Here is a 15440-nt window from a genome sequence, read left to right on the forward strand (position 1 = left end):
GTCCTCCGCCAACTGGATTGAGGCGAGTCACTACGCCACCACGAGGACCTATGAGCGCATTGGGGAAAATATCATTTTGTTCTTTTTATAACAAAAAATGTATCAAGACATCCTCCGTAATGTACCTTTAAACTGCATTTTAGTAATGCTATATAAGTGGTGATTTGTTATTGTTTGCAGTCGGACAGTGAGATCGATGTTGATGATGATGATGGTGAGGAAGAGGAGGGAAACGAGGATCTACATGAGGATAAGGAGAGTCTCAAGGGCTCTTCTGCCAAACCTGGACGCTCACACCGATCACTGTACACCCCAAATCCTCGAGGAGAGCGATAATGATGTTTAACACACATGCAGACACAGCTGACATGCATTCAATTATTATATAATGGCGTACATACATGAATCATGAATACAACTACATGGAAAATACGCTCAAAAGGCCTCATTCATGAAAGAGTTCATCAATCCATTCTTACATGAATTGTCGCAGTTTAAAATGTTTTTACGAATGATTTACACCCCAATTGGTTCTGCTGGTGTTCTATGAATGAAGCCTGATAACACACACAGATAAACAGTCAAATCTTTTCAGTGTAAGTTAGACCCAAAACAATGCACTCCATATCTATGTAAATATTATAACGTATTTTCTAATATATGTAAATATCTTCTCACTCGAAATGCAATTTTTTGTAAATCGGATAAATTTAATTGAAAGTCAAATTGTTGTAATTGTCTTTAATTAAGGTAATATCTCTGTCAGTACTGTCAAATCAAATAAAATTATATTATTACAGGGAATAAATATATACATTAATTTACTTTATACACTGTTTGCTTTGTTGAGAGTATGCTTGCATGCTAGATATCCACCACACACTCTGGCGCACCAGCTTTGATGGCATCAGAGACGACCTTTGCCCCTGACTCGCCGATGCCATTACCCTGGAGACTGAATGAGAAATAGAAAATATTTAGACAGATGCAAATGACAGACAAACCACTCACAAAAAATAAATTACACCGATTAGCGATCACATCAAAATATGAAAGATATTCTCTCAAAATAAATGATTGCTCTTTGGAATCACACCCTGTATGAAAGTGTAAGACATTTACCACATATTCCATTCACAAATGTTGCAACACATCATGTTTTAACATTTCACACATAGATGGTGGTTCACACATATGCCCACACACATACACACTGACTTGATGTAAGTGAGCTGATGGTTTCCTCTCAACGCTGTGGCAATGAAGATCGCTCCATCCATCCCCAGAGAATTCTCCTGTAGACTACAAACATGCAAACGCACAATTATAAGACTTTATATTTTAGATTGCTCATAGATCTGTTAGAGAGGTCTGGTGTCTATAGACGTACTTGAGACTTCTCAAATTCCTGTTAATCTTCAGAGCGCTGGAAAACGCCTTCGCTCCCTCCATCCCAATGGAGTTGCCACGGAGACTATGACAAAAATTATGGAAGATTATAGAGTTTATATGAAGAGCTGATTGTCAACTGTGCTGAATTATTTATTTTGTTAGTCTCAATAAGCAGGGGGCAATAAGTGCAACTAGAGCTACAGGCAAAGTGAGGCTGTACACAGGGGCGTAGATTCCAGGGGGGATGGGGGAGGAGGTAACCCCTACACCCTTGGCTGTACAGACAACAAACCACAACAGACGGCTCAAGTGAGGATGTGTTCTGCCTGATGGAGCACAACTCCGAATGCATGATCTTGAGACAAGTTTTTTTAAGTTTCAACCCATTTTTAACTTGATCCAGCATCCTTCAAACACTGTTTATGAAGCTATGCATCCAAAATGAGATGCTTCAAAAGCATCCGTCAAACATGCACATACCCGTCTTTAGAAAAGCCCTTCTAATAATCCTATCTCAGACCGATTGATGAATTCTATTGTAAAATGGATTGCTGTTGACTGATGGCCAATGACAGGCTTATGTTCAATGATATGGAAATAAACAATATTGAATTCAAAAGCAATTATTTGTATTGCCTAATTAATGCTTTTTCTGCAAATCTAAATGATAATTGCAATACATTTGTTGCATATGATGTTATTATTTCAATTACAAATGTAATCAATTGACAGCCCTTATTTCAACTTATTCATTTTTTAAATGAAAGGTTGTTAACATGAATGTAAACAAGAGTTAATGCATTTTGCCATTAACTATGAACATGGACTAGCAGTAAACAATTGTATTATCATATTTAACCACATAAACCAAGATTAATAAATGCTGTAATAAAACATTGTCCATTATTAGTTCATGAAATGGAACCTTGTTGTAAAGTGTTTCCAAAATAACATTAATGTAACGTCTAGAAGGGTGCCCAAACTTTTGCACCCTTAATTTTTTCAGTTCCATTAAATTTAGCATTTAAAGGTGCACTCAGTAATTCTTTCCTCATTAAAAAAGTTGAACTCCGAAAGACATGAGTTGTGATTTTGCAATATATGTAAGAAATCAAAACCACTCACATTAAAATAAAGAATCCTGTTATATCAGTGACCTCATAAACGCGATTTTATTCTACATGGAGAGGGTCCCCTCATTGGGGGTGGCCATTTTAGAATCACATGACCAGCTGAATACTACTCGCTCAATCTCAGTAACCGTCCTGTTATTTGAGACTTTTCCCCTCATTTATTAAAGTAAACATGGCTGTCTGTGAATAGTACATTTCTAAAATTTTAAATGATGATACATCCAAGCCACTAGGTGTCAGTGTAAGTCTAAGATGACACAGAGACAAAGGTTACTGAGAGCACCTTTATCTTGTTAACTGTGTCATTAAAATTGGTTAAAACTGTGCATTTAAATAAAAATTTGAATTTTATGTAATGTGGGTTTGATTATTTTTTACTTCAAAAGCAGGTAATTTAATTGGAGGGTCAAATCTTTGTCATTCATCTCTATTTATTATAGATAGAACATACAGTATATGAACTTACTCTAGTGTATGAAGGGTTTCATTGACCACCAGAGCTTCAGCTAGCGCCACAGCCCCTGCTTTACCTGCAGATACACCCTGAAGACTACAAACACACAAACAGATCAGAGTGTCAGACATCAACAGCCTCATACTGTGAATGGACCAAATGACCAAAACCTAAGCGAATAGATCAGACTTACTAGAGGACATTGAGAGAGGAGTTTGTCTTCAGTGCACTGGCCAGTGAAATGACACCATTATCACCCAGAGCGTTCTCCTGCAGACTGATGAAGGAAATATATGAGTGAAAATAAATCATTTTACAGAGCCATATGCAATGACACATTTGAGCCAATACATCACAATAAAGTTGAGACATACACTCTAAAAATAAAGGGTTATCCCAATAAGAACCAAAAAGGCCTGATCCATTAGGAGAGCCGTTTTAAGTTCCACAAAGAACTTTCTATACACTTGTTGTTAAGTTTGTGCTGATGCTTTAAGAAGACAGTGATCTGTCTGTATAATGATACTCAGGAACAGCTTGCTAGGTTCATAAGTCATGATGTAAATGGTCTTACTCCAGCAGCTGAATGCAGGTGTTGCTCATGAGAGACTGTGAAAGGGATTTAGCCGCTCCGGCCTTCATAAAGTTCCACTGGAGACTGAAAGACACACACACACACACACACACACACACACACACACACACACACACACACACACACACACACACACACACACACACACACACACATTCACTATAGCAGTGAACACAACTCAAAGCGATGTTTGTTCTACAGTGATAATGGATAAACTAACCCTGTTCCTAAACCTAACCCTCATAGAAAGTGATTTGACCTTCTCATGAGCCTTTTAGTTAGCTGAAAATGTTCCCACAACACTCAAAAAAGTATTTTAGCCTATTTTTAAGATTTACGCATTTCAATTTATAACAAAATTCCATCGAACTGAACTGTGTAATTAATGTTTAACAAGCATTTAATAAATTGGAATATTTAGTATTTTTTTATTTAATTAAAGATTACTCAAATAAATTTGATGGAATTTTGTTATGAAATTGAAGTGGGTAAATCTTATTTTATTTTAATTAAATATTATATATACAATTATTTAATCATTATATTTTGAATAATTTTTATTTGGGGGCCTTTCTCTGCAAATATTGATTATATGCAAATAATTGCGATTAGTTGTGATTAATTGTGATAAATTGCAATTAATTAATCTGCATATGCTGTCATTCATTTGATTTAAACTTTTAATCAACTGACAGCCCTAATTTCAACATATACATTTTTAAAAGAAAAGTGGTTAACTTTGTTAACATATGTTTTGAGTAAAGATGGTTACCAACACGTTTCACTAAATACAGCAGCGGCTCTTCAGTCATTTCCGCGAGAGATTGTCCTGGTATGAACAATAAACATCCTTTGTTCCATTGAGAGAGTGAATCGTGAATCATGAACATCTACTCAATCAGTTTGATGGACAAGATTACATCCTGTCACGAAATTCTTTCAATCTTCAAAATCTGAAAGACCATTTCTGGACTAATTAACAGAACAATATGTTTGGTTTGACCCAGGACTAACTGAATTCATGAGGAAGACTGAATACCTTTAGTAACACCAAGAGAAAACTATAGAAAAACGGTTTTAGTGTTTTGGTGTAAAGTGTGTGTTTTACTCACTGTAATGAAGTGATCGCTCTGTTGACCCTAATGGCTTCAGCGATAGCGGTCACCCCCTCGTCATGAAGAAGATTAGCTGTCAGACTTAACACACACACACATCACATGATTTAGAATAATGGTCAATTAATTTTAACTAGGTTTGTGAAACAGACACTGCAGTTTTGTGTTGAGACCAATTGACAGCAAAACGTGTGTGTGTGTGTGTGCACTCACTCAAGTTCTCTGAGACAGGTGTTGACTTTTAAGGCTTTGGCGATATCTTTGGCACCTGCAACTCCTATTGAATTCTCCCTTAGACTGCCACAAAAAACATACAAACAAATAAGCATTATTCATTTACCAGGAGACAGACCCCTGTATAAATAAGGCATAACGTCAGAATGACCAGAATCAAGTATTCCAGAATGCCGTGGGTTAAAATATATTGTATTCAACATACAGTGGAAAGAAAATGTATGTGAACCCTTTGGAATTTTCTGGTTTTCTGCACTAATTGGTCATAATAATGTGATCTCATCTTCATCGAAGTCACAAGTATAGACAAACAACAATGTGATTAAGCTAACAGCACAAAAACAATTATAATCTTTCATGTCTTTATTGAACACATCCCATTAAACATTCACAGTGTTGTGGAAAAAGTAAGTGAACCCTTGGATTTATTAACCGGACGATCCTCCTTTGGATATACGTAGTGCTGTGTGTTCTTCCCAAACAATTCAACCTCAGTTTCATCAGTCCACAAAACATTTTCCCAGTAGTGTTGAGGAGCATCAAGGTGGTCTTTGACAAACTTCATGTGTGCAGTAATGTTTTTGTTGGAAAGCAGCGGCTTCCTTTGTGGTGTCCTGCCATGGACACCATGCCTGTTTAATGTTTTCTGTATAGTAGACTCATGAACAGAGATGTTAACTAGTTTATTTGATCCCTTCAAGTCTTTATCTGTCACTCTAGGGTACTTTTTTACCTCATTGAGCATTCTGTCGTGTGCCCTTTGAGTCATCTTGGCTGGACGGCCACTTCTAGGGAGAGTACCTATAGTACTAAATCATCATTTATAGACCGTTTGTCTAACTGTGGACAGATGAATATCTAAGCTTATAAGCGTAGGTCTTCTGAAATCTGTTTTTTTACGAGGCATGGTCCACATCAGCAGATACTTCTTGAAAATTGCAAACTCAAAATGTTTGAGTGCTTTTTATAAGTCAAAGTAGCTCTAACCCACACCTCCAATCTCGTTTCATTAATTGGATGCCAGGTCTGCCAACTTCTGACTCTAATTAGCTTTTGTTGATGTCATTACCCTAGGTTCACATACTTTTTCCAACCTGCACTTTGAATGTTTGAATAAAGTATGCAATATGTACAAGAATAATGCGATAATGTGTGTGTTATTTGTTCAAACAGATTGTGTTTGTTTCATTTTTGTAACTTAGATGAAGGTCAAACCAGATTTTAAGACACATTTATAGAAATGCAGTTAATTTCAAAGGGTCCACATACAGCCCATATTTATTTACATACTTCAGACTGCTGAGTCCTCGGTTTGATTGAAGAGCATGTGAGAGAGTTTTAATTCCTCTGTCGCTAACAGAGTTACTTTGAAGACTGAAACACAGACACAGAGCAGAAGGTCACTGACATTCAAATTCTTACTCTGGAGTGGATTGCTTCAAACGAAACTGTTTTATATGTGTTTTACCTGAGTGTGTGGACTGTGTGGTTGTCCATAAGAGCTTGAGCCAGAGCCACTGTCCCAAAATCACCTAAATGATTGCTGGAAACACTGCACACACACACACACACACACACACACACACACACACACACACACACACACACACACACAAATTCAAAGAACAACCTTTATGATGGAAACATAACAAATTGAAAGGAACACAGCTGTCTCTGTTGCGATCAACATCACATTAAAGGTTGATGTTTAATAAAGAATTTTAAAGCCATTCATTATTTAAAAAAAAAAAAAAGAATTATAATAATAATAATAATTCTTAGCATTATTAGCAAAAAAATTTTTTATTTTTTTTATTAAATTATATTATTATTAGAAAAAACAAATCTAATAATAATATAATATATAATAATATTTTTTTCTAACATCCTAAAAACAAGACACTTCTTTGTAATTATATACACCCTTATAATTACTTCTTTATTATAAGAAAAAAAAAAAATAAGAAGTTAAAACTTATTTTCAGAGAAATCTAACAAAAACTTGAAAATGCTTAAAAACAATAATAATAATAATAATAATTATAATAATAATAATAATAATTTAAAAAAAGTCTTACCACATTTGAAATTAGTTTTTCTTTTTTTAAGCATAAATCTTACAACATTTTGCTAGATATCTCTGAAAAAAAAAAAACATTTGATATCTTTTCTGGAAAACAAGACATACATTCTGACTATATATAGTCAGTATAAACGGTTTTATATGCATGCAAACACACTGCTCTCACTTTAGGTCCTGTAGAGTTTGATTCTTCTTGAGCGCATCTGCTATTTTTTTCACTCCGTCTGGTCCGATGTTGTTCTTCTGAATACTGAAATGCATGAAGATTCATGTTTATGATGGTTCAGTTAAAGTGCTATCACACATTTAAACACAGACTCACTTCAATGTGGTGAGCTTTCGGTTTGACTGAAGAACCTCGGCCAGCGCACGGGCACCATCATCCTCAATTTGATTACTCTGCAGACTACACACAAACATAAAATAATGTATTGCTTAAATAAAGACTTTTTTATTTTTTCACTTTTTTCTTAATAGATTATTTATCATTCATTTTCAAATATGTATTACTAAAGTATTTTATATAAAAATATGTAATAATAATAATAATTATTATTATTCTTTTATTATTTTCAGTCTTTTCTTTAACAATTATTCATCATCAATTTAAATGGAAAATTATCTTAAATTTTATCTGAAATTTATCTGAAATATTTGTTATTATTATTATGATGCAAATATTTTTGCAATAAAAACTTTTATTTTATTAACTTTTATAAATATGATATTTTTATGTATTTTACCTTCATTTTTATTTTTCATATATTTTTTGTTATTTCATATTCATTAATTAGCTTTGACATTCTGTAAATGACATTCTGGTTTATTGGAACTCACTTGACTGTGACAAGGACCTGGTTCATTTTTAGGGCCTCGCACAATGTCTTTGCTCCCTTGGCACCGATGTTGTTACCACGGAGACTAACAGAAAAGATATACATTCTGTTAAAGACTCACAATTTTCCTTGTATACAAGTTCCAAAAACTCTTACAAATTTCTACAAAAAGGTAAAAAAAAAAAAAAGAAAAGTTACTTACTCGAGAGTTGTGAGGGTTCTGTTGACAAGAAGAGCTCGACTGAGTGGTTTGACTCCTTTACTGCTTATTGAGTTCTCAGCTAGACTAGAAAGAGAGAGTGAAAGTTAAATGTGCTTACATGTAATTAAACAGGCATGTGTGTGTGTGTGTGTGTGTGTGTGTGTGTACCTGAGGGTCTGAATATGACACTCTTTGGCGCTCAGCAAACTTCCCAATAATTCCATTGCACCTTCCTTAAATTCATTGTTTTCCATTCTGCAAATCACACACACACAGTAAATGTATAATTTGTTGTGCTAGCTTTTCTTAGTTTGTATTTAAAGAATAAATATTCTTTAAATAATAGAGAATAGCTAAAGAATATATTAGAATTTGTGTTTTTACCTTAGCTTACTACAGTACAGGAGCTGTGGGAGGAGCCTTTTCAGGGAGGAGGAGTCTAGGCAATTGGACAGTTGCACCTCGTCAGTACATGCATCTGAAACCTGCAACAAGTATGCAAGCACAGAACAAAGTCCACCTTTTAACTTTCCCCGCAGGTCGCAGTTAAGTAGATCCTCCTCCACTGACCTTAGCCACTCCCCCTGCTGCAGCTCTGCCAGACACATAACCATGGTGACACTGCGCATGCTGACGGCGTCGCCTCCTGACGCGGTCACTGCATTCTGAAGCAAGCTTGTCGCCATTGTGCGCTGGGTCAACTGCTCCTCTCGTCCAACACCCAGCGGACCACCCAGCAAAGCACTTGTCGTTGGCGACAACAGTCCAGACAGAAATCGCATGAAAAGGTCGAGGTTGCCTTGGGCTGCGACATCTGACTGATTGGTTTTCTGCAGTGCAGCACGGTAGTGGCTATGGAAACCAATACGTGGCCAGGAGACGGCACTTTCCGAGAACAGATCAAACATTCCACGCCTCGAAGAAACGTAGTAAAACAACGCTCCCAGGAATTCCTGCATGGAAGTGTGCTTGAACTGCCACGCCACATTATCGGACGACCAGCTTCGCTTACGCCGGAGGATTCGATAGCCAAAAGTCCCTACCTGAGGTGGTACATCAAACCCGTAAGTTCGCAATTCAGTCTCACTGAACGTATGGCTTCGACGTAACACACTATAGAACGCCAAACGACCCAACGTACTCAGGGGCTTTCTGATACTACCACTGGATCCCGAATCAGGAATGGAGATGTGTGGCCAACAGAAGTGGGCGTAGACCTCTGTTAGGGTCCTAGGAAGGGAAGCTGCATCTGTTTCCCCCTTCTGAAGCCGAGAAAGAGTTGTTACGATAATATGGCAGATAGCGGGCACGGTACATAAAATGAGCAATGGTTTCTGGGAATTCAGGTATGTCCACACCTGGAAGGAGACATCATCGGGTATGTAGGTGTGAGAATCGCTAAGACTTGATGTTCCTGATTTTGAGTTCTCTTCCGGTAAAGAGTACACATCCAGTGTGTTAGTAATACAATGATTAACATAATCCTTTATTTGCGTTTGCGATAGAGGCGAGACTTCCGTTACACGATCGACCAGTCCTGCCGGCACTTTCGCCCCAATGCCAGGCCTTGACAAAAGCCAAAGCGTTGCCCCTGGCAAGAGGTTACCACGAACAATATTTGTAATGAGGTCCGAAATGGGAATTTCCCGCCGAGGGTCGCTAGTGGGCGGTGCATCTGCGAAATCAAGAGGCTGACGGAATTCTTCCAATCCGTCAAAGATGAGTAGAACTTTGCAGGCTTCGTTAAAAACAATTACATCCATGTTATCGTATGGAACAAACAATCGCAGCATGCGCTCAACAGATAAGCGATCGAAACTGCTCAACTCCCAGCAAGGGATAGGGATTACGAGACTCAGGTCTGGATAGATCTGCCCGCCGCTCCAAATGCGGATAAAACGGCGGACCAATCGGCTCTTCCCGCTACCAGCCACGCCTACTGTCAATGTCACTCGTGGGGCGGTGCTAACCCTCGTCAAAGGTGCAATCAATTTGTCCAATCCCAGCGCTCGACCGTGAAGAGGTCCCGCCCCTCTGTTTACTGACACTTGTATGAGGTCATGCTCTCGTTGTTGGAGGTCAGAAACACTCTCTATGAGTAGGAGCGTAGAGCTATATGAGCTACCAATGCCTTGGTACGAAGAATTTTCATTTTCTACTTTAAGTCGCTGAAGGAGAGCATCTTTATGCTGATGAACCACAGAGTCTGGGGAAAAACAAAGGGGGAATTACTATGAGTCATTGGAAATGACAAACACATTAACACTGATATATAAACACTAACACACTCAAGGTGTGTTCACACGGACAGCGATTAAATCGCTTATGGTCGCCAAGTAGATGTACAACAATTGAAACTTAAGAATACCTTTTCAATTCAAATTCAGTTCTTGAGAACCAGAATGCAGAATTGTAATTTCGTTTTGAATTTAAGTCCTGCTCCCAACTTACGCCATTATTGTAAATGTTGTTTACAGTGCCACAGAAGCCACTTTTCCACCATCAGAAAGGTTCTGAGCACAGTATGGAAAGGTTATTGTAGCATTTCCACTTGAGCATGGTCCGGCACAGCATGATTATAAACCCATCTTGACACAGAATTCGCTGCATGGATAGCTAACCGTACTCAACCGTTCTCAAAAGTGCTGGTGGAAGTACGTGGTGACTCACAACTGTCAGTGCTTTTAGTTGTTTTTAGCTTGCCAAGTTGGATAATATTTGGCTGAAGTTAATAAAAGTTAATACAAAAATAGTGTATGTTTAGAGTATTGGCCCGGATCGGCACGGAACGGTACAGTTTTGCAATGAGAACTGTTTGGCCCGATGGTGGAAAAGTGGCTAGAGACTCAGTGTTTACAGTTTTGAGAAAACGTACCTTTGAACGTCTTACTCATAGCTGTCTTTATAGCTTGGATAGGTGAAACTATTTCTGCACCAATAAAGTTACACACTTCAGTTTGAACTCCTGAACTTCGTTCAAACTTGATATTCAACTATATGAAGAAGCGGAACACATGCGCTCCACAGTCTTCAAGCTGATTGGTTGTTACTGCTCCTTTGCATAAAGTTGAACTTTCTGATTCTTTTGAATATGTTTCGAACTGTGGTATAAGGTAACAAAATAAACTGCAATGTCACATTCCTGAGAATGAAAGCTTTCATTTGATACAATATATGACTTGTTTATTTAAGTGCTATGTGAAATACTTTTATACTCATATTTTTTTTTCTCTCACCAATTTGGAATGCCCAATTCCCAATGCACACTAATTCCTCGTGGTGGTGTAGTGACTCACCTCATTCCGGGTGGCGGAGGACGAATCTCAGTTGCCTCTGCGTCTGAGATAGTCAACCCGTGCATCTTTTCACGTGGCTTGTTGACCAAGGTGTGGAGACATGTGTGGAGGCTTCACACCATCCACCGCGTTATCCAAGCACAACTCACCACGCGCCCCACCGAGAGTGTGAACCACATTATAGCAACCACGAGGAGGTTTTCCCATGTGACTCTACCCTCCCTAGCAACCGGGCCAATTTGGTTGCTTAGGAGACCTCACTGGAGTCACTCAGCATGCCCTGGATTCTAACTCGTGACTCCAGGGATGATAGTCATCGTCTTTACTCACTGAGCTACCCAGGCCCCCTTTTATATTCAAATGAATATCTCTACCACATAACCTCTAGATAGATCTTATTTTTTCTGGGCTGATTTTGTTATGTAATGTAAAATAGCTGCAAAAGTTATGGTGTTGTATGAAAAGTTAAGATTCTAAGCTTTCAAAGGATACCTCATATGCCTGACTTATATAACTGGTGACTTTAATGTTTTAAGCGTAAACTTACTTTGCCCTCTGGACCCGCCGGCGGGTTCATAGTGTTTAAGGGGTCACTGGTCACTTTTGTCACTTTCATTAAAAACAAATGACTTCCAGTCACTTTGTCATGTCAAAATGCATTTTACATACTTACCATGTACGGTTATGAGGTTATACTCGATAGGGTGAGACTTTCGAAGGTATGACTGAAGGATGGCGCCTTGAGGATCCGTGACAGATAGGAACTCGACCAATGAATGCACTTTATCCCTCAAAGAGCCCATTTCCTGGATAAGCCCCGCCTCTTGTGCGCTGAGTTTGTCTGTTTTTCTCATGTGATGGACCACATTCACTAAGATGGAGGTAGACAAAAACCTTTGCAGCAATGTCTTGTGCTTGCATAACCAACTGGGATCTAGAGAGTAAACATATATACACAAACACACATATTTAACATAAAGACTGCATAAACTTTTAGGAGTGAAAAATTATGCAAATGCGATGTGTTTGGTGGACGCTTATCTGTACCCTCCATCCTTTTGTTAGTCTCTTGTTTTTTTGCATTGGACTTCAGATCCAGGTAGCGGCACTCCTGCCATGGAATTTGAGAGTGTCTCTCCATCCCAGAATGTGCTGGGAAAGTGTGTCCAGGTGTCCTCAGCGCAATTCAGTCGTTGGATTCATTTTCCTGTAACAGGTCGGCATCAAAATGATGTCAAAAGGATAGAGTCAGATTAACCACATTTTGTGAATTAGGGTTTTCTAGGCAGACAGATAATACGGTCTTGTTTTATGTCAGCATTGTGTTTCGGTAACACTTCATAATGTACTTAAAAGTAAATAATTAAAAGTAACTGTAATCTGATTACAAGAATTTAAAATCAAATGTGTTCCACTACTTTTTTGACTTATTACTAAGTAACTTATTACTTTGTAATTGGAGACACCAACACTGTTTATAATAAGTTTCTATTAGATAAAGGTGCCATAAGCATTTGTTTTCATGGAAAGGTATACAAAAAATTGTCTCCCTGAAAGATATTCATGAAATAAGTATCCTGAGGCATCTCACCGGTCTCTGTGACAACTGTAGACACTGTAAAAAGCAAACAAATTTCTGTGGACAATGGCGCTTTCTGTCTGTCAATCATTTAGCATGTTATCATTATTGTAGTTGCAGTGAATTCTTGGATAAGGGTATCGCTGCAGGCATAGCTCCAAAAGCGGCGTGAGACTCCAAATCGCTAGTAAAAATATAGGGAGTCCCTAATCTAACCCTTTTTGGGAGTTGGCGCAACCCCCTTTTAGAGTAACCCCACCCCTTTTGGATGAGACCCTGCCCTCTTTTGGAGACTCTGCCCCCATTTGGAGGTCTATGGCCTGCTTGAATGTTTTTTTGACACTTTTATGCCATGTTGCTCATAACCGTTGTCAGCTGAGGGCGCTGTTTTACTACTGTTGCTTTTGACAACCGTTTCTGCTTGTGTTGGTCTCAGTAAAGCTCATCCGGTATCTTTGGAGTGCAGAGGTTTGTAAAAAAAATTAAATAGAAAAGGGGCGTGGCTAATCCAACAAGACTGTATTATGAACTAACAATGAAAAAATACTTGTACAGCATTTATTAATATTGGTTAGTGTACATTTCAAAATATACTAAATTTGTTTTTATTAAAATTGTATATATTAACATTTGTTAATACATTAACGTTAGTTTGCATTAACAATGAACAATTGTATTTTTATTCATTAACATCAACTAAGATTAATACATTCTGTAAATAATATTGTTTAATGTTAGTTCATGATGTCCCATGCATTTCCCAATGCTAACAAATAGAACATTATCGTAAAGTGTTACATGTGTTTCTTTAAATTAGGAAATCTGCTTTGAAAATCTTCATAGCATTGATTTTTAAAGTATAATTGACATTTTGCGGGGATCCCTAAATAAGACATTTATATAAAAATATGAATTTATCTAATATCATATATAATTTTGCATTGTAATTCTATACATAATGTAATATTATTAAAATAATAATAAGACATAAGCCTGATATCCCAGCTTAACAAGCTGAAAAGTGCCCAAAACTTGTTTAAAACCAGTCAGCTGACCAGTCTGGCTAGGCTGGGAGATCATTTGAGACCAGCCAACCAGCTCAGGCTGGTTTAAGCAGGTTTTTATCAGCTGGGTATATAAGTAAATTAAAACTTATTAGAGTAAAAAGGGTAAATAAAAACAAAATCAAAAATATTTCAAGACAAGTCATTGATGTGTCTCTTATCACACATTTCCCTGTGCACTTTGTATGCAGTTGGTTTTCTCTCTATAGTTGGAGGGATTCAAGCGCACATCACTTCAGTGAAAACAGACAAGACCGCACAGTCTGAGCTGCAAGACATCATTGAACCTCATAACCCACATACACCAACAAACACCATGTTACCATGGCATGCAACGAACAGCTGTGCACAAATGTCTGATGACAAACGCATATAATTTCTAACTCTGACAAGTGCAGACTCCATCCTATGATGGGCCTAAAACCTGACTGAAGCTCTTCGTCAATACAGTTTCTCTGCTAAATAAAATAGCACATTAGGGAAGATACAGCTTCTTAATTTTTGACATAAATGGGAGATTTAAGGTGGAGTTTTAACTAACCAATTCACCATTTTGAGACCTGCACTCTTGAAAGTTTTTGGGATATTTCCTAAAGATAAGGAGGAGTTAATAATATTGATAAAAATACAAGAGGTTCCAAAACTACAGGAAACTCATTTTTCAGTCTAACATACACGTTGTTTATTATGATGGTCAAACAATGAATGACAAAACACTTGATTATAGCAAAACAGGGACGTCCCAAAAACAATACTACTTTAGTACAAGTAGTATTCCAATAACATTTTATGTAGAAAACATGCCTGAAATTACTTTTTAAAATACTTAAATTAGAAAACAATTACAACAGTACAAGCATGTTTACTCATGGTCTCCCCACTGTATATTATATACAATAAGACACATGTATACAGTTCCTATTATTATTTTTGACGTTCAGACAGACAGCACAAGACTGCTGATAAGGAAATCAAACACACAAAGAGATCACTTACAATTGATTCGGCTTTAGAGTTGAATTGTCCAATCACAGGACCAGGACCATGCATGTATGAAGGGCAACTTCTTGACTACAGGAAGTTATACCTTCAGATACTCTGTACCCTCGTTCACACAGACTCCATCCTCTATTCTACACTTTCTCTGTTTGAGTGTCTCTCTGTCTCACTCTGTCTTTCCCTCTCTTTCTATCCTTCCTGTTGCACCTCTGTCTCTTCCTGTGCAGCAGGCCACATTATGCACTTTTGACATGTAGCATCGTCTCTGACATGCTGTCACTAACTGCACAAAACCACACACACACACACGCAGACACGCACGAGCATACACGTGTTCGCTTTACATAAAGCTTTGGACTGTGCAGATGTGTAGACAAACACAAGTACGTACAGACAAAAGTGTTTACAGTTGTGTGGAATTAATAAAATGGACACACTAAAGAAAAAATATATATTGC

General features: G+C 37.6%; 1 protein-coding gene across 1 annotated transcript; it reads right to left on the reverse strand.

The window, feature by feature from the left end:
• Positions 1 to 692: 692 nt before the first annotated feature.
• On the reverse strand, positions 693 to 15156 carry nlrc3 (NLR family, CARD domain containing 3). Its single transcript, XM_052113874.1, has 19 exons — positions 14980 to 15156; positions 12388 to 12547; positions 12014 to 12274; positions 8429 to 10250; positions 8213 to 8299; positions 8045 to 8128; positions 7844 to 7927; positions 7329 to 7412; positions 7173 to 7256; positions 6392 to 6475; positions 6214 to 6297; positions 4903 to 4986; positions 4687 to 4770; positions 3554 to 3637; positions 3173 to 3256; positions 2992 to 3075; positions 1391 to 1474; positions 1219 to 1302; positions 693 to 955 (listed from the first exon to the last, which is right to left on the reverse strand). Exons 2-19 carry the CDS (start codon positions 12479 to 12481, stop codon positions 865 to 867), a joined length of 3447 nt encoding a protein of 1148 aa, XP_051969834.1. The 5' UTR covers positions 12482 to 12547; positions 14980 to 15156; the 3' UTR covers positions 693 to 864.
• Positions 15157 to 15440: the final 284 nt, after the last annotated feature.

The sequence above is a fragment of the Xyrauchen texanus genome, chromosome 41 (assembly GCF_025860055.1).
Source record: "Xyrauchen texanus isolate HMW12.3.18 chromosome 41, RBS_HiC_50CHRs, whole genome shotgun sequence".
NCBI classification, from domain to species: Eukaryota; Metazoa; Chordata; class Actinopteri; order Cypriniformes; family Catostomidae; genus Xyrauchen; species Xyrauchen texanus.